Here is a 16116-nt window from a genome sequence, read left to right on the forward strand (position 1 = left end):
GTACGTTTGCAGTGTGCAGTCTGCAGGGTCATATGTTTGTGAGCTTAACGCCAATACCTAATTGTCTGTAAGTAATAGTGGCTGTGAGTGCAGGAGTCTCTGTGGTTATGTTTGGAAGGGTCCAGAATTGTGAGGAAAGCACAAGTGGGTGTTTACATGTAGGCAGGTGTGAGTCTGTGAGCTTGAGGCTTGTGAGATGCCCATGGGACGGGTGAGGTGGGCGCCTGGGATCAGGGATGTTTAATGGTCTCCCAGCCAAGAAGCTATTTGTTTTTCTCCCAGGGAGAAATACTCACCTGCCCAGACTGTGTTTTCCAGTCTAAGAAGAAAATGGTGTTCTTGATTAGAATATGCACTGGGGGGAGGGAGCTGACTTTCCAAGAGTGGACGAGGCCCCAGAGGACTGGCAAGTTGGGACCCTCTGTCCGTGCCTGAGAACCGGCATTGCACCGTGGAGTGAGCTGACCTTCTCCTCCCCCATGCCCTGGGTCCCTTGACCTTGGTGGCTTGTGAGAGGCCTGTAACCTGCTCATCTGCAGACCCTAGCCAGCCACCTCCGGAGGTCACAAGCTCTGAAGGAGCTCGGCTGCGTGGCTGGAATGGAAATGGGCAAGTGGGTGGCCAAGGGACTCTTCCCTCTGTCCCTGATTAGGAAACACTGACCCCTTTATAATCAGCTTCCAGAACAGTCCACCATTGAAGTCCTGAGCCCAGGACCATCTCCAGCTTGGGAAAGACTCCAAGCTTTTGAAGGTATTGATTCATCAATTTATTTATTGAACTGTGGGGAGACAGAGGGAATTTCAGAGTCCACGCCCTCAGAGGGGTCTTGTGGGAGTTGAAGAGTTAATATTTGCAAAGCAAATACTCGAGAACAGTGCCTGGCAGAGAGCACGCGTAAGCTATTGCTATTCTGTGGCCCAAGCCCCGTTCATGCGTCTGTCTCCCCAGCTAGCTGGGGCGCCCCTTGGGGGCAGGGCTGCAGCTGACTCAGCTCTGCACCTGTCTGGAACCACAGGTGGGCAGCCCCCAAATGTGTGCCCACCCGAACTGAGGTACACATGTTGATCTCACATCTTCGGAAGCTCAACCGTGGCTGTCACCTCCTCTGAGAAGCCTCTCCTGACACCCCAGGCAGGTTGGGGGCCTCCTCTGCATTTCCACAATCTGAGATTTATTCCATCTCAACCCTCATCTCACTCTGCCACCTCTTCTGGTTGCGTGCTTGTCTCTGCATCTAGGCCGTGAGCTCCAGGACCTGCACGTCAGCATCACCTGGAATCTTTCAAAACAGATGGCTGGGCCCCACCCCCAGTTTTCGATGTGGTGGGTATGCGGTGGGGCCTGAGAATTTGCATTTTTAACAAGTTCCCAGATGATACTGGATGCTGCTGGTCCTGGCACTATGGTTAGAACATCACTGCTCTGATCTTCACACCCAGCTGGGAAACTTTGAAAACTCCTGCTGTCCAGGGTTCCTTCTATCAGTGGGTCCTATTAAATGAGATGGGCCCCAGGGGAGCCTGAGAACCAAAGCTTGAGAGAGATGGAGACAGACAGGTGGAAGAAAGAATCTGGCCCAGCTCCAAGATGCCTAGATAGTTCAAGCTGCTCTTACTGCATCTGCCCAGGTGACCATGTGATCACACGCCACCCCAAGCAGTAGGGGTGTTTGGAGACATGAGTCTGGGTGGATGTGTCTCTCCAGCCAGCCCCCAGAAGTCCCGAGGGACGGCGTGAGCGGACACCTCCCGTAGGTCCAGCCTTGCATGACCAGTGTTTTACAGGCTGCTCCCCCCAGGAGCCTTCAGGATTCTGGAAAATGCCTCAGAGGACACAGTGGGCAAGAGGGCTGAGCAGGGGTTGTCCTACTCCCCTCCCCCACCCCCTCACTGCTTCGTACCCTCCCCTCGAGCCAGACCAAGCAATTCCCCTTTCATCTGTTTACAGAGCAGGTCCTCACTAAGAGTCCTTTTTAGGAGAGGATTCCGTAGCTATGAAAAAAATTGAAAATCTTGCAGTGCCTGGATACTTTTTTTATTTTAAGGAAAGGAATTCTTTACTTGGCTGGATATGTGACTGTGGTTTTGCCGTCTTCCAGAGATGTACAAGAGTCCTGCCCCTCCCCTGGGCCTAGCTCCTCTCAGGGGACACAGAGGCATCATTCCTGGGGGATGTTTCCTGGAATAAAGGGGCTGGACTCTGCAGATGTAATTGGCTTGTGGCTCTAGACAGGGAAGAGCAAGAGAGTGGGTGGAGCAGAGGGACCACAGGACCAGAGGGGTGTGTGTGTTGTGTGCTGTGTGTGGAGGGTGTATGTAGGTGGGTGTGAATATGATGTGGTGTGTCTGTGTGGGTAGGTGTGTGGGGATGTGAGACATCAGGCAGAGATGGAAGCAGGTGGTCCCTGGGGTCTTGTCCCCTCCCTGAGTCTCCCTGTCCCCCAGAGACCTCCCTGTAATCCTCCTTGGCTTCCTGCCCATCCCACCTTCAAGACTTTCTAACCCCTCAGCCTCCCTGGGCCTCTTAGGGTCTCCTTATTCTCAGCCCAGATCCCCCTGTCCCTTGGAACATCCCTGTCCCTCAGATCTGCTTGGGTCTCCCTGACCTCCAAGGTCTTCCCTGTTTCCCCTCTTCCAGGGAAATAGGAAGACCTCCACCCCAGTCTCTTCATCTCCCTGAGTTCTCCCTGTCTTCTGGAAGCCTCTGTCTACCAGCTCTCCACTCTGGATGTGTCACCTGCCCCTGAGGTCTCCTCTGTCCCCTGGGGTCTCTCTGTTACCCCCACCTTCCATCATCTTTCTCTCCATTTCCCTTGGAACCTCCTGGTCCCGAGAGCCCTCCCATCCCCCAAGCCTCCTCCCTGGGTGAGTCTCCCTATCCCGGGGATCTCTGTGGTGGCAGCCGCCCTGGCCTGACAGCAGCCTCCCCCAGGGGCTACCTGTACGCTGGGCTGGAGTTCGGCGCCGAGTGCTACTGCGGCCACAAGATCCAGGCGACAAACGTGAGCGAGGCGGAGTGTGACATGGACTGCAAGGGAGAGCGGGGCAGCGTGTGCGGTGGCGCCAACCGCCTCTCCGTCTACCGGCTGCAGCTGGCCCAGGAGTCAGCCCGCAGGTGTACGTGAGTCGTCCCCTCCCCTCTCTGCCCCTCGCCCACCTGCACCTCCTAAGCCCTTGGGGCCCCTCCAAGGCTGCCACCATCCTGCCACAGCCTCACCTCCAGCCGCACCTCTCTTCCCCCTTACAAACAGCTGGAGCCTGAGCTGGCCTATCCTCCGTCATTTTCTGGAAGCAGATTGTCTCTCATGATGGTGGCAGTGACCGTGACAGCAGCAAACACGTCATGGTTTTCTCAGTGCCTTCTGTGGAAGGGCACATCTAATCCTCACGATGACCCTTGAAATCGCACTGTTATTCACCCACTCCCATTTTACAGACGAAGAGACTGAGGCTCAGTGTCACACAAGCAGCAAAGGATTTACACCAACTCCAGAGCGTATGTCTTTAATGCTCCCATAGAGAGAATTTATCCCTTGCCTGCCAGTGCTTCAGTCTCGTTGGAAAAACTCTCCAGTGTCCAAACTGAGGGAGGGAAGGGGCTGAATATGCAAGGACAGGAGCCACCCCCTCTTCTGTGGGTATTGTCCCGTTGTCCCCTCTCTGGGTGTTTCCTAGCATTTAATGTCTATTTATCAAGCACCCGCCGCGTGCCAGACACCGTGCTGAGCCCACTGCAAGCCTGATTTTGTTTCCCTTCCCTACAGACTTTTCAGGCATTACCATGGTTAATTACCTCCATTTTTCAGTGAAGAAACTGAGGCTTGATGAATTTAAGTAAGCCTGCCCAAGGTCACACAGTCTTGTGACCTCAAAGGTGACCTTCAGACCTCTAAGAAGAGCTAATGGCCTTGACGAAAGACAGAGGGCTGGGGTTTGTCCTGGTTACTCTTCTGATGCGGTCCCGAGGTAGGAACAGGAATCCAGAACTCTAAGTCCCACATTTGAATGCGCCAATGAATCCTAGGGAGCTCTTGTTAAAATGTAGATTCTGATTCAGCAGGTGAGATTCTGCATTCCTGAGGAGTTCCTAGGTGACATCAGGGTGCTGGTCCGTGGGCCACACTTGAAATAATAAGGCCCCAGGCCTCAGTGGAGCTGACAAGGTCCCCACAGAACGTAGACCTGCCCACCCAGGTGGATTTGGCAGAACCTTAACGCCTGTGGGCTTGCAGAGAAAGGCCTCTTCCGTGTGAATGTCATTGTTTATAAAAATTAATTGCTGGTTTGCACAGTAGTGTGTTCCGTTTTCCAAACCCCATGATTTTGAAGCCCTGTTCAAGCTGTGCTCTGCAGCAGGGTCAAGCGTGCTGCCAATTTGCAAAGCGGCCGATTTCTAGAAAGAGGGGCACCATCTACCTACCTCCCCACTGTGGCCTCAGTTCCTCCAGGTCTGAAGGTCCGGCTGGCAGAGGGTGGGGAAGGTGTGTGAAATCCAGGCTGGATAATGTCCATACAGCGATTTTCTGATTTGGCCATTAGTGTAATGAGGTTCTAATTTAATACCCGATTTATCATCCCCAATACTGATTTCTTTACGCCAACGTTTACATTATTTCGATGGTGACTTTGACCATATGAAAAGATGGCCTTAAAGTCGTGTGTATTTAGAGGGGAAGCTGCTGCCATTAGAACATTCTAGTGGACGATCTGAGCTAGATAAACAAGAACTGGGCTGTGTGTGTCATCAGCGGCTATTAGCCAGACATCCTTTTGGTTACTGTTCAGATTGGCTGGGTAATATGAACATTCTGTTGTCTGTCTGTCTCTGTCTCTCTCTCACACACACACACACTATTGAGATCACCTGGTATAATAACCCTCTCATGGACCATCAAAGATTTTTCAATCAGCTGAAACATATACGCCTCGATACACAGAGACCACTAGATTGTGTTACAGTCGGGTATGTTCTCCCCTGGTAGCAGTGGGAGGGCTGGCTGGGTGGTTGCTGGTGAGAAACCCCTGCGGCTGGTGGGAATGCTGCCATACCCTCCAGCTTGCCCACCTCTGCAGTGGTATTTTGTCCCATCTGAGAAAGGAATCTTTGTGTTTATGTCCAAGACAGAGAACCCATTCGTTTCTACTGAGAGGGGAGTCCTGGATTCTCTAAGTCCACCCCAGTTGTTCTGAATCGTCACTGTATGAGGTTGGAAGCTTGGGCATCTTCAGCTGGAGACTCCAGAAGGAAATCTGGGCCCTACTAACCTTGAGGCTACTGTGGCTGAGATGAGAATGGAGGTGACTTGGATAAGGAGAGAGATGGTTGGTCAAATTGGGACCCTGGTGGGCTCCCACTTGGAGACATGGTATTTGGAGAGAGCACTGGGACTGTTCATTGAACGGAAACATTTGATGAGCTCCCTTGTGGATTAGGCATGGGGAGGACAATGGGGAGTAACGCACAGTCCCTGCCCTCAGGGAGATCACTGTCTAGTGGAGAGACAGACCCAAGACCAGTGGAATCTGCTTAAGCATGGAGGTGTATATAGGAGCCAAAGGAGCAACATTTGAGCTGCATCTCATTCTGAGGAGACTTCCAGGTGAAAGGCAAAGTCATGTATTCAGCCGTGAGCAAAAGAGTCAGCAAAGGTTATGTTTTGAATGACCCGTTGGAAGCACTTTCCTTGCCGATGCTTCATTTTACAGCGTTAGAAACTGAGGCTCAGAGAGCACAAGCGAACAGCCCTGGGGGAGGCTCCACAGAAGAGGGCTGACTGATCAGAGCCTTGAAAGATGCATAGGATTCTGCCTGGTGTGAAAGAGGAGGATATCCAGACTCAAGAAATTGCCAAAGGGTGGGGGAGATGTCTAGGCAGAGGGGATAGAGTGTGCAAGAGCCGAGAGGTAATTTCTAGAGATGATGGGTGAGCATGATTTTTCCAAGGCCCCAGTGCTTCTTAGGGACTGAACATAGGCTGCAACCAAGGTCTCTGACTCCGAGTTTGGGTGCTGACTCAATGCAGTGCTATAGACACCTTGACCTCTTGTATTGGATTCTGGATCTCATTGCCTCTCTTTTGGGAGCGTTCCTTGGATTTAACTTACCTCCTTTTCTTCCCTGACCCCTGATCTCTCCTTCTGCCCTGCGTCCTGACTCTACGCAATACAGAATATCCAGTGCCTTTGCTCTGACTCAGTGGCGCCCTTGGCCTCCCATTCCCAAGATCTGATTTATACACAAATAAATCAGAAAGGGAGGCTTTCCACCGGCACACGGCACTAGCATGTACTACATGAGGGAGAGCAATGAGAAAACACTCCAGGAAACAGGTTAAGGTGGAAACCAGATTCCATCTGTAGAGCCACTAGTTTGTATTAACACTGTGTCCTAATTGTGTTTCCCTGAGCGGTGGCACGGAAGTCTTAATGATTGTGAGGACCCAAGGGAGGTTTATTATTACCCAAACACCACTCCGGTGGGGCGTTCGCTTTGTGTAGGGAGCCAGCCTACGTGTTTCTGAGGTGATGGAATGCTCCTGCAGTAGCGAGAGCATTAAAAGGTTGGCAGCGCAAATGTCTGCAAGGCACCCTGCTATTCTTTCTTGACACAGACTCCCGGGCACATGGACTCTTTGCCCTTGTTACAGAAGAACCGAGCAATGGACGTCCTTCTTGGTTGGATTGCATTTTTCACAGCAGTTTGCTAAATGTGTCAGCAAGTGTAGCTTCTCCTCCCAGGGGCAGAGACCTGCTGGTGAGTTGAGAATCTTATGGCTTTATAGGAGGCTGCAAGAAATTTCCCTTACCTGAAAGATTCTTGCAAGATTTGTGTTGCAGGGTTGGTCAGAATCACACACAATATGTGGGTCCCGTGGGTGGCTGTCCATGGTGCTGACCATCCTTTCACGCTGCCTAAAAACCCCATGCCTGCAGACCAGCCTCTCCCAGGACTCAGCACTTTTCCCTCTTGTTTTTTTTTTTCTTTTCTTTTCTATCTTGGTGAAAGTATTATGAAGCTTACGTTATCACTAAAAAAAAAAAAAAAAATAGACCTTGACTTACGATTCACAAGTTACATAGTGAATCTTGTGTACTGTTGTTAGTTCTGGCAATTTTTTGTCTTTGAAGTTTCGAAGGGGAATTTTGTGCAGCGCTTGTACCTTATGCTCACGGACACTCCATTTTAACCAGTTCTATTGAGGGGAGCCTCAGATGATCATGGAAAGTCATACTGGATAGATGGACTATGTCTACTTCCTTCTTTGCCAGGCCTAGAGGCCTCTCCTTTCCCTTGATATATGCCTGGGATGCCTGAATTTTATAATTCATATGGGTCTTCTGCTGTGTGGAGCCAAGGAGAGGATAGCTAGAAAATTTTTCTCCTTCTGCATCATAGTGGGGAAGAAGTAGTTTGCTTTTCTCCCTGAACCAAAATCCAGGAAGGCTGTGGGAGCAATGGATGTAGGTTTTGAAATCAGGCAGACATTGTTTCCATCCCAGTTTTTTTACTTACTTGCTGTGTTGATTTTGGTCTGAGCCTCAAGTGCCTCATCTGTAAAATGGGGACAATCCCTCCATTGAAAGATTGCTACCACCACCAAGTGAGATAAAACTGAGAAAGCACAGTGCCTGTTATGGAGTAGTGGTGATGCACCCTCCTTCCTGAAATGAAAAATTCCTCAGCTCACTCAGAGCAGCACCCAACTCAAGCTATTTGAATTTCCAACAGCTCACAAGAGCCTTTGGTGATGCCTAAAAATAGCTGGTTTGAATTCTCCTCGGACAGTTAGGCTCTTTGTGTAATTCAATCTTTCTCTGATTATAGGTAGCCATTAACAGCTCCCAGCTCACTGCCTTTCCTCCTCACCAGCATCTTTAATGCAGTAGAGCTTGGCCTAATTACCCAGGGGGTGATGGCCTCTTTCAAACCAAGGAGAACTCTTTCACACCTGCCTTTACGCTGATGCCTGGTGGCATTTATCTCATTTTTGTGAAGCCCCAGAACAAAGAGATGATGGACTTCAGAGATACTTGCAGCTGGTTCCGGGCTGTTCTTCATCTGCCCCCAGTAAAGAGAGTTGATGAACAGTTGCTCTGCTTGTCTCTTGCTAGTAAAAACCCCAAACTGCCGAGGTCATGCACCATCCCCGCTGGCCTGGCAATGGAGAGCTGACATTTTCAGAATGTGGGGCACGGGCTTTTGTGATCCTTGGACCCCTACTGTGGGGCCTGAGAGGGTTTCTGGGAAATTCAGGTGGCTGGCATGGGGGTCTCTGGAACCCAACCATTGGAATTAGGCAGGCCTCCTGCAGAATAGCAAAGAGGCGGGAACCTAGGATGTGATGTCAGATAAGATTGCGGTCAAATCCCAACTCTGCTCCCCACTAGCTGTGTGAACTGGGAAAGTGATCAAATCTTGTCACGCCTCAGGGTGGCCACCTGCAAAACAGGAGAATAACATGGTCTACCTCTTAAGTTGCTGTGAGGGTTAACTGAGGTGCGGTATGTGAAACACACTTAGCACTAACAACATACAGTAAACAGCTGTTATTACCTTTGCTTCTATTCTTCAGCAAGGGTTGGTCATTAGGAAGACACTGCTCAGGGTTGCTGCTATTATCCACCAACTGCATATTGCACAACTCCAGGGGGCGCCATTCTCATAGGCTACCTGTGAAGAGCAGAGGCTCTGAACTCCATGCAGGATTTCCCTTGTGAATTAAGAATGCTCAAGGATCCAAGATATTGTCAGTTGGGTTCCCCCAGAGACAAGGATGTGAGCTTTGGTTTACTTGAATGATGACCCCAGGATGTACCTCCAAGGGAGTGGAGACGTGGGGAAGGGAAAGGAAGGGAAGGAGCCAGTACAAGCCCTTTACAAAGCAGGTCACTACTGAGGACAGCTGAGGCTTAATCCCACTGGGGAACTGTGGGAAGTGGTGGAGAGTGTGCTTCAGAGATGTCCCATCGAGGAGGCAGGAAGCTACAGTATTTCTCCCCCAGCGTTCACCCATTATTGGCTGAGTGTGGCTCCCCAGGAGATAAACTCCCTAGCGAGTGCCGTCTGTCCCTCACACGCCCTAGGTGTTTACAGTAGGTCACTGGCAGCCTGTACTGGGATGGTGAGTGCTGGGAGTGTATTAATGGGGCACTGATAGTGTCTCCTACCTAGGATCTAGCCTCCCTTCACCTCTCATGAAACAAGCAATGGAGAAGGAGCAGGAAAAAACACTGACTGAATCCTGGTAGGTCTCAGGCACTGTAAATGCCACTGCATCAACTTCCATCGCAACCGTGCACGGTAGAGATAATGATCCCCATGTACAGATGAGGAAACCAAGGCTCAGGAAGTGAAGACACCCGCCCAAGGACACACAGCTAAGTAAGTTGCTGACCCAGGCCTGTCTGAATTTAAACCGGTGCCCTTTCTGCTGGGCGTGAGAGCTTTTTGCAAACTGGAAGGCATCTACCTACTGCTGTGGAAGTCCGAAATTCTTTGTATCACAGGAGATTGTTAGGAAGGTCAGGGGACCCAGGCTGGCCATTTCTCTTTTGTTTTCAGACATAAGAGACAGGAGAGCCTCTCGCCACTGGTGGGGAGAACCAGTGACCCATTTTACAGGCGGAGGAAATGAGGGTAGCGGGAGGATTCAATGTCTTCGCCACCGTGTATATTCTGTGTTCCAATCACCAAGCCATTGTGGAGAGCAACCTGCAGAGAGAGGTGGCCTCCAACGTGTTCCCCAGATCCCTGGGAGTCCAGCCTTCCCTCTGGACATCAAAAAGCTCTCTGAATCCAAGTGGTTTCCTTCCAAAAGCAGAATGGGCAAGACTGTAGGAAGACCCCACATCCAGCAGCTTAACTGCTCCTAGAACCTAGAACTAACTAATTTCCCAAATCTCATCCCCCTCCCCCCGCCAGCCCCGTGACCAAAGAGAGCCTCAGAGCAGCAGCTTCTGATCCCTCTCTGGCCCTTTAAGGCCTCTGAAAACCTCACCTTACTTAATATTCCAGGCATTCAGCTCAGCTCTGCTTTCTAAGCTGGGAGGGTCAGGGACTCATTAGCAGATGCTTAAATGTCAAAGGGATACCTGTCTCAGCAGAGCTGGACTTACAGAGTCTTCCTTCCCCTTCCCACCCTGCAGTCTGGCTTCCTGGCATCCAGGAAGGCAGGAGAAAATCACCTGGGAAGATGCCAGGGTAGGGATGCCACTTCCTCTAAGGAGACAGATTCACAGACCTTTGCCTGCCCCTGCCACTGCTCACGAGTCTCGCTCGTGTCCATCTCTGAATGATCCACCCAGTGTTTGTGACTCCACTTTAGACACGAGAATACTGAGCCTCCAAAAGGAGAGGAAAGGTGCCAGGGTCAGCGAGGAAGGGTGAAGCTGCCCGTGTGCACTGTGTGGAGGAGAGCTGCCCACTTGGCAGGTGAAGACACCGCCTTTCAGGGAGGAGAAGCGAAGTCAGGATTAGAACTCGTGTCTCTGAGCCACTGGTCTTCTGCTCCTTGACCAGGGCAGCACGTCCAGAGCCTGTTGGTCCCGGGAAGTGCCATGACCTTCTGGTGTGGTGCCAGGCTGAGTGGCCTCTTCTGGAGCCCCTGGCTCAGAGTTGGGTCCCTTGAGGCCATCTGGAGATGCTTGTGATGTGCCCCAAGAGACAGGCATCCAGCTAGGGGTGATAGGAGAGCAGAGCCTTTGGCCAGAGGCCTAGATGAAGAGCCTATGGGCTCACAGGACCCCGAGTGATGTCCCAGTGCCCTCAGTTACTCAAGGTCATGTCTGCAAGAGGATCCAAGGGTGACCCCCTAATAGGAGGTGACTCTAAAGACCACCATGGGTGCACTCCAGACACACACACTCCTGTACAGAGACCCATACGCAAGGTTTTCTGTGATACGCAGGACCTAGACCAATACCAGCAGTGCACCTGGCTGTGAGCTCCAGGTGTGAGGGTCTCCATGCTCTAGGCATCCTGGGGAGAAACGCAATCTGGGCTGGACTCCAGCAGAGGGGCCTGTCCCTCCTGTTCTGCAGTCCCGTATGGCTCAAGCATGAACTGGCCTTGCACTGGGAAAACGTTTTTTTTTTTTTTTTTTAATCTGGATGCTGGCTGTTCAGGAGATTGTTGGGAAATGCCCAACCCCTGGTAGCATTAGGCCAGTCCAGCAGGAGGTTGGCTGAGACTCAGCCTGGCCTTCTGATAGAAGAAGGGGAGCCCTTCTCTCTGGTACACGGTTGCCAGGCAACCCAGAGAGAGCACCCAAGATTATATCTCCTCTTGGTAAGACTCATCCCATACAGGTCCGATGCACCAGCGTACAGTCACATACAGATGCCCCCTGTCAGGAGACCAGACAGGCAGGTGGACACACCTGCTCACGCAGGGTCCTAGATTCCCACATGGACAGACCCAAATGCGCTTGGACGAACCAGGTCCACAGGGCCAGATTTGTAGTCTCAGAACTCATCATCCACACACCGGAACAGGTAGATCTGTGCTCATGCCTTCCCAAACCCAGTCACACCCACACCAGATGCACACGCTGCCTCTGTCATACATATTACGTATGCACACGTGTCCCACCTCCCAAACACCCTCGCTACAACCGGGCCCAAGCTACCCTCACGGTCTGCCCCTCCTGCCCCATTGGCGCACTCACACCCACACGTGTCCCCAAACCCCCAACCCCTTCTGATACAACTCTGTCTTCCCCTGCACAGACCAGGGTTGGGAAGGGTCTCAGGCCCCCCAGGGTGGTGGGTGGGGCTCCAGGAAGGAACCGCCGTAGGAGATGAAAGGTGGTTGGCTTCGCACCCCTGCAGTGTACCCAGGACCACCCCAGTCCTGACGAGGGCTCCCTTGGCCTCAACCCCAAAACCACTGCCCATGGTGACGCTCCGGGCCCAGCTGGAACCCAGGAGGATTATAGGATTGTCCCTTGAATAGGCTCCTGGTGGGGAAGGGGCAGGTTAACAACTTGAATATGGTTCTGGAGACTCAGGGTCAAGGTCTAGGCATTTTTAGATGCTTAAAGGGAATCCGACTCCAGTGTCGAGAGACCTCAGAGTGACAGCCTTGACTTTGTGAATAATTAGTGGTCAAAGAGGAGTGAATATATGTCACAGTGTTTTGCAAATGCTCAAACAGGGCCTGAGGGTGTTTTCTTAAAGAGGGACAGCCCAGAGTGTGAGCACTCAGAGCTCAGATGTTCCCAGATTGGAATCCAGATGCTGCTACTAGTCAGCTGTGTGGCCTTAGGCAAGTCACTTACCCTCTCTGAGCTTGTGTTTCCCTTCTGTATAATGGGGAGAGTGAGACCTTCCTTGTAGGAACTGGGAGGATCAAGTATATCAAGTGTTTACACAGCGGCTGGCACACTGAGAGCATTCAATAAGAACATCAAGACTGGAAAGATCTCAGACTTAGATTCCAGTCTCAGCTCTGTCCCTTAGAAGCTGGGTGACTTGTGACAAGCAACTTTAGCCCTCTGAGCATTGAGTTTCCCCGTCTATAAAAATGGGGATCCTTAGGGTTTCCCTAGCAGTCCAGTGGTTAAGACTCTGCACTTCCACTGCAGGGGGCATGGCTTTGATCCCTGGTCGGGGAAGTTCCACATGCCATGGGGTGCAGCCAGAAAAAACGGGGATCCTTATACCACCAGGGTTCAACCAGGCCGCATGTGTGACCCGTTCAACCTAGTTGCCCGCTGATAGATAGCACGTGACCCATATCCCAGCTGTAATGACAACAATATTATGATATGACTATAAGCATCTAATCATCAGAGTAGCATTGTTACTATTGGAAGAAGCATAGACCTGGGAGACAGAGCAACTTGGCTTTGACCTCACTCTGTCCTTAGACAGCTTTGTGACCCTGGAAGCCAGAGTGCCTGCTTGAGCCAGCCGTGACAGCTACTGTTTGTGGCTGCTGCGAAGATTCAACGTATCCAACGCACCCACCTTGGAGCCTGGCATCCACAGGTGCTCAGTAAACACTGGCAGAGTCTAAAGAGAGAAGGGGAGTCCCCTTATTTCTGAGAGCAAGGCCAGCGTCTCTTTGCCCTGGGACCTGAGTTGGCATCCAGCTAACTGAATTTTCTGATTAAGTGAGGGTTCACCCACACTGCTTCTGGCTTCTCATGCCATTGCTGTAAATCTTTAGCTGGAAAGCCTGACTCCCCTCCCCGTCCTCACCTTGTACAGCATCATTACATCTTCCTCAGGATGACTGATGAAATGGGGCTTCCTTTCGTGCACTCCGGGCTATGGGATGGACAAATGTCCTGTGTTCCCCCACGGGACACTAGTGCCATTGGGGGTGTGATGATTCCTCATTTGGGGGATGGACGGCTGTCCTGTACAGAAGAGACTCTGCATAGTCTAACCTCCTCCCTATCATTTACATGTGGGGAAACTGAGGCCTGGACCACGGCATCCACCACTATCCCCTCTCACCAGCCTGTCCCACCAGCCTGCAGTGAGAGGTGGGGAAGTGGAGGAGGTGGTGCTGGATGGCAGGAGCCTGCAGCACGCTCCGGGTATCAGTCATTTAACCCAATTGCAGACGTCTTCTCAGCTTGCTCGATCTGCCTCCACGATGAACAACTTCAGGCTACAGGGTGCCAGGTGGCAGAGATAATCACTAGGGTGCCTTTGACAGCTAAGATTTAAAATGTTCATTCCTAGGCTCCCCCCACCCATCCTTCTGCCCAGAGAGTAATTTCATATCCTTTTCTCTGCACTGAAATACAGATATATATGTATATGCTAAAAAAGGGGGGCGTGCTGTTTACGCAATAGGTAGACCCAGATACAGACACAGATGGAGATACGTGACTTTTGCAACTTGCTTCACTTTTCCCCAAGGGTTAACTGTGTTTCTGAGATGAGTCTTAGTAAGTTTTCGCTCACCGTGGGTCCTCTCGTATTGTCATATAACCTCCCCTCTCTAAGCCCTGTCTCTCTCATCCATAAAATGAGAGTTTACTATGGACCCTGCGGAGTTCTCAGGAAGGTAAGATGAGATGGCATTTGTAAAGTTCCCAGAGGAGTGGGTCACACATAGTAGGTATTCGATAAAAGGCGCCCACTTTTGTGCTCCCAATTTTGATGCACTGCGTCAACGACATCCTTCGTTTTATGTGAAAGCTGTGCTTCTAGAAAAGTGTATACAACTCAAATTTGAGAACAGTTGGACCCAATTTAAAACGGGCATCATGAGACCATTTGGCAGAAGCCATTTTTAATTTTTTTCATTCGTGTGTTACATTAAAAAATACATATGCACTGTCAAAAACGTTAGAAAAGATTTTTACAAAAAGATGGAAATAAAAATTGCCTATAATCCTGTCAGAGCTCTTCAGAGAAACAGAACCAGTAGGATATATGGAAACATATAAATTAAGAGATTTATTTAAGGAATTGGCTCATGCAATTGTGGAGGCTGGCAAGCCTGACATCCAGAGGCTGAATTCCTTCTTTTCTGGAAAATCCTTTTTTTTTTTTTCCTCATCCCTTCAACTGATTGTCTGCAGCCCACCCACATTTCAGAGGGAAATCTCTTTTAAGCCTCCTTAAAGTCAGCTAACTGTAGATGTTAATCCCATCTACAAAAAACCTTCACAGCAACATCTAGACCAATGTCTGACCAAACAACTGGTCACCATAGCCTCACCAGGTTGATACAAAACTTAACCATCACACTTGCTATTCAGAGATAACCATGGTTGTTAGCATATTAATATATGTCCCTCTAGAGATTTATATTGAGAGAGAATTTGTGCTCACAATTGGTATTTTATATGTGGAGTTTCATCTTCTCAATTTTTATTTACCATTCTATCTTGAACACATCTTCATCTCTCTAAAGTAACCTTTACCAGCATTATTTTTTGATGGGGCATAGAATTCCACTGTGTTGTCGTTCTGTGCTTTATTTGTCCAACACTTCATTGTTGGACACTGAGGTTATTTTTAGTCTTTCACGTGTTAACTTAAATAAATTCTGCAGTGAGCATCCTTACTGATAAATCTTAGTATACATCTGTAGTGGGTGCAAAGGGTACCCACCCAAATCCTCTTTACCACCAGTGGCTCACATCTGCCCCCTTGTCTGAAAAATGACCCTTGGCCCAACAGCCTCCCCTCTGACAGACATTGGACAGGGGAGAACACAGGGCCAAGGTTGGCCCCTTTCCTTAAAATGGGACCAACTCTGTGGTGCAGTTTACCCTCCAGGCTGAAGGTGGGACCCAGCCAAGGTCACATGCTTACTTAGCTCCTCTCCTGCCCTGTCCTGCTTCTCCTGAGAGCACACCCTCAATAAAACATTGTCTCAGGTTCGGCTTCAAGTAAACCCAGCTGAAGACAACATCTCTAAGTATTGTTTTGAGGATGATTTCTATTGAAGAGATAGCAGCGTCCTCCAAATTTTCTATTGTGTAGCTGGGATGTTTCCAGATTAGGTTATCTTAAAGGGAACCTCTCCAACAAATCAGTCCCTTGTGGTGCTGGGTGGAGCAGAGACTCCTGAGGCCCCGGGTTTTCTCCCTAAAGCCCAGGACGATGGGAGGGAGGGGGGCATCCCAGTGCTGGAAGGAGGGGAAGGAGAGCCCAGGACCCTTTGTTTCCCTCCATCCTCAAATGCCCAACCCTCTCCTGATGAGATCACAAAAATCCTCCATAGTGTCTATCATTTCCCTAAATGAAACGTTGCCACCACCAAGGATGAGAAAGCAAGATGCAGGAATGGTGACCAAAAGGGATTATAGGGCCCAGCGAGAACATCTCAGTGACCCGGGTTGTTGACAGATATACCATGGTTGAGGACATTCTTTGAATTTTTGTAGCTCAGGAGTATCTGCTATGGCTGTGTGACCTTGGGCAAGACTCGCCTTCTCTGGGCTTCAATTTATAAGTGCTCCTTTCAGAAGGTGGTTCTCCCAGCCTACGTCTGACTGTTTCTTTTCCCTCTGGCTCTCTAGATGGAAGTGCAGTCTTCCGAGGCTGCTTCCGCAGACCTGACAACCTCTCCCTGGCCTTGCCTGTGTCGGCCGCCATGCCCAACATGTCCGTGGACAAGTGTGTGGACCTTTGCACAGAGAAG

General features: G+C 50.4%; 1 protein-coding gene across 1 annotated transcript in view; it reads left to right on the forward strand.

The window, feature by feature from the left end:
• The window catches only part of WSCD2 (WSC domain containing 2), a 43195-nt gene that overhangs the window by 10615 nt on the left and 16464 nt on the right, over positions 1–16116 (forward strand). Inside the window, exons 3-4 of the mRNA XM_057746426.1 lie at positions 2935–3119; positions 15995–16116. Of these exons, the coding sequence (XP_057602409.1) occupies positions 2935–3119; positions 15995–16116 (307 nt within the window). The remainder of the gene's footprint in view (positions 1–2934; positions 3120–15994) is intronic.

Source organism: Hippopotamus amphibius, chromosome 8 (assembly GCF_030028045.1).
Source record: "Hippopotamus amphibius kiboko isolate mHipAmp2 chromosome 8, mHipAmp2.hap2, whole genome shotgun sequence".
NCBI classification, from domain to species: domain Eukaryota; kingdom Metazoa; phylum Chordata; class Mammalia; order Artiodactyla; family Hippopotamidae; genus Hippopotamus; species Hippopotamus amphibius.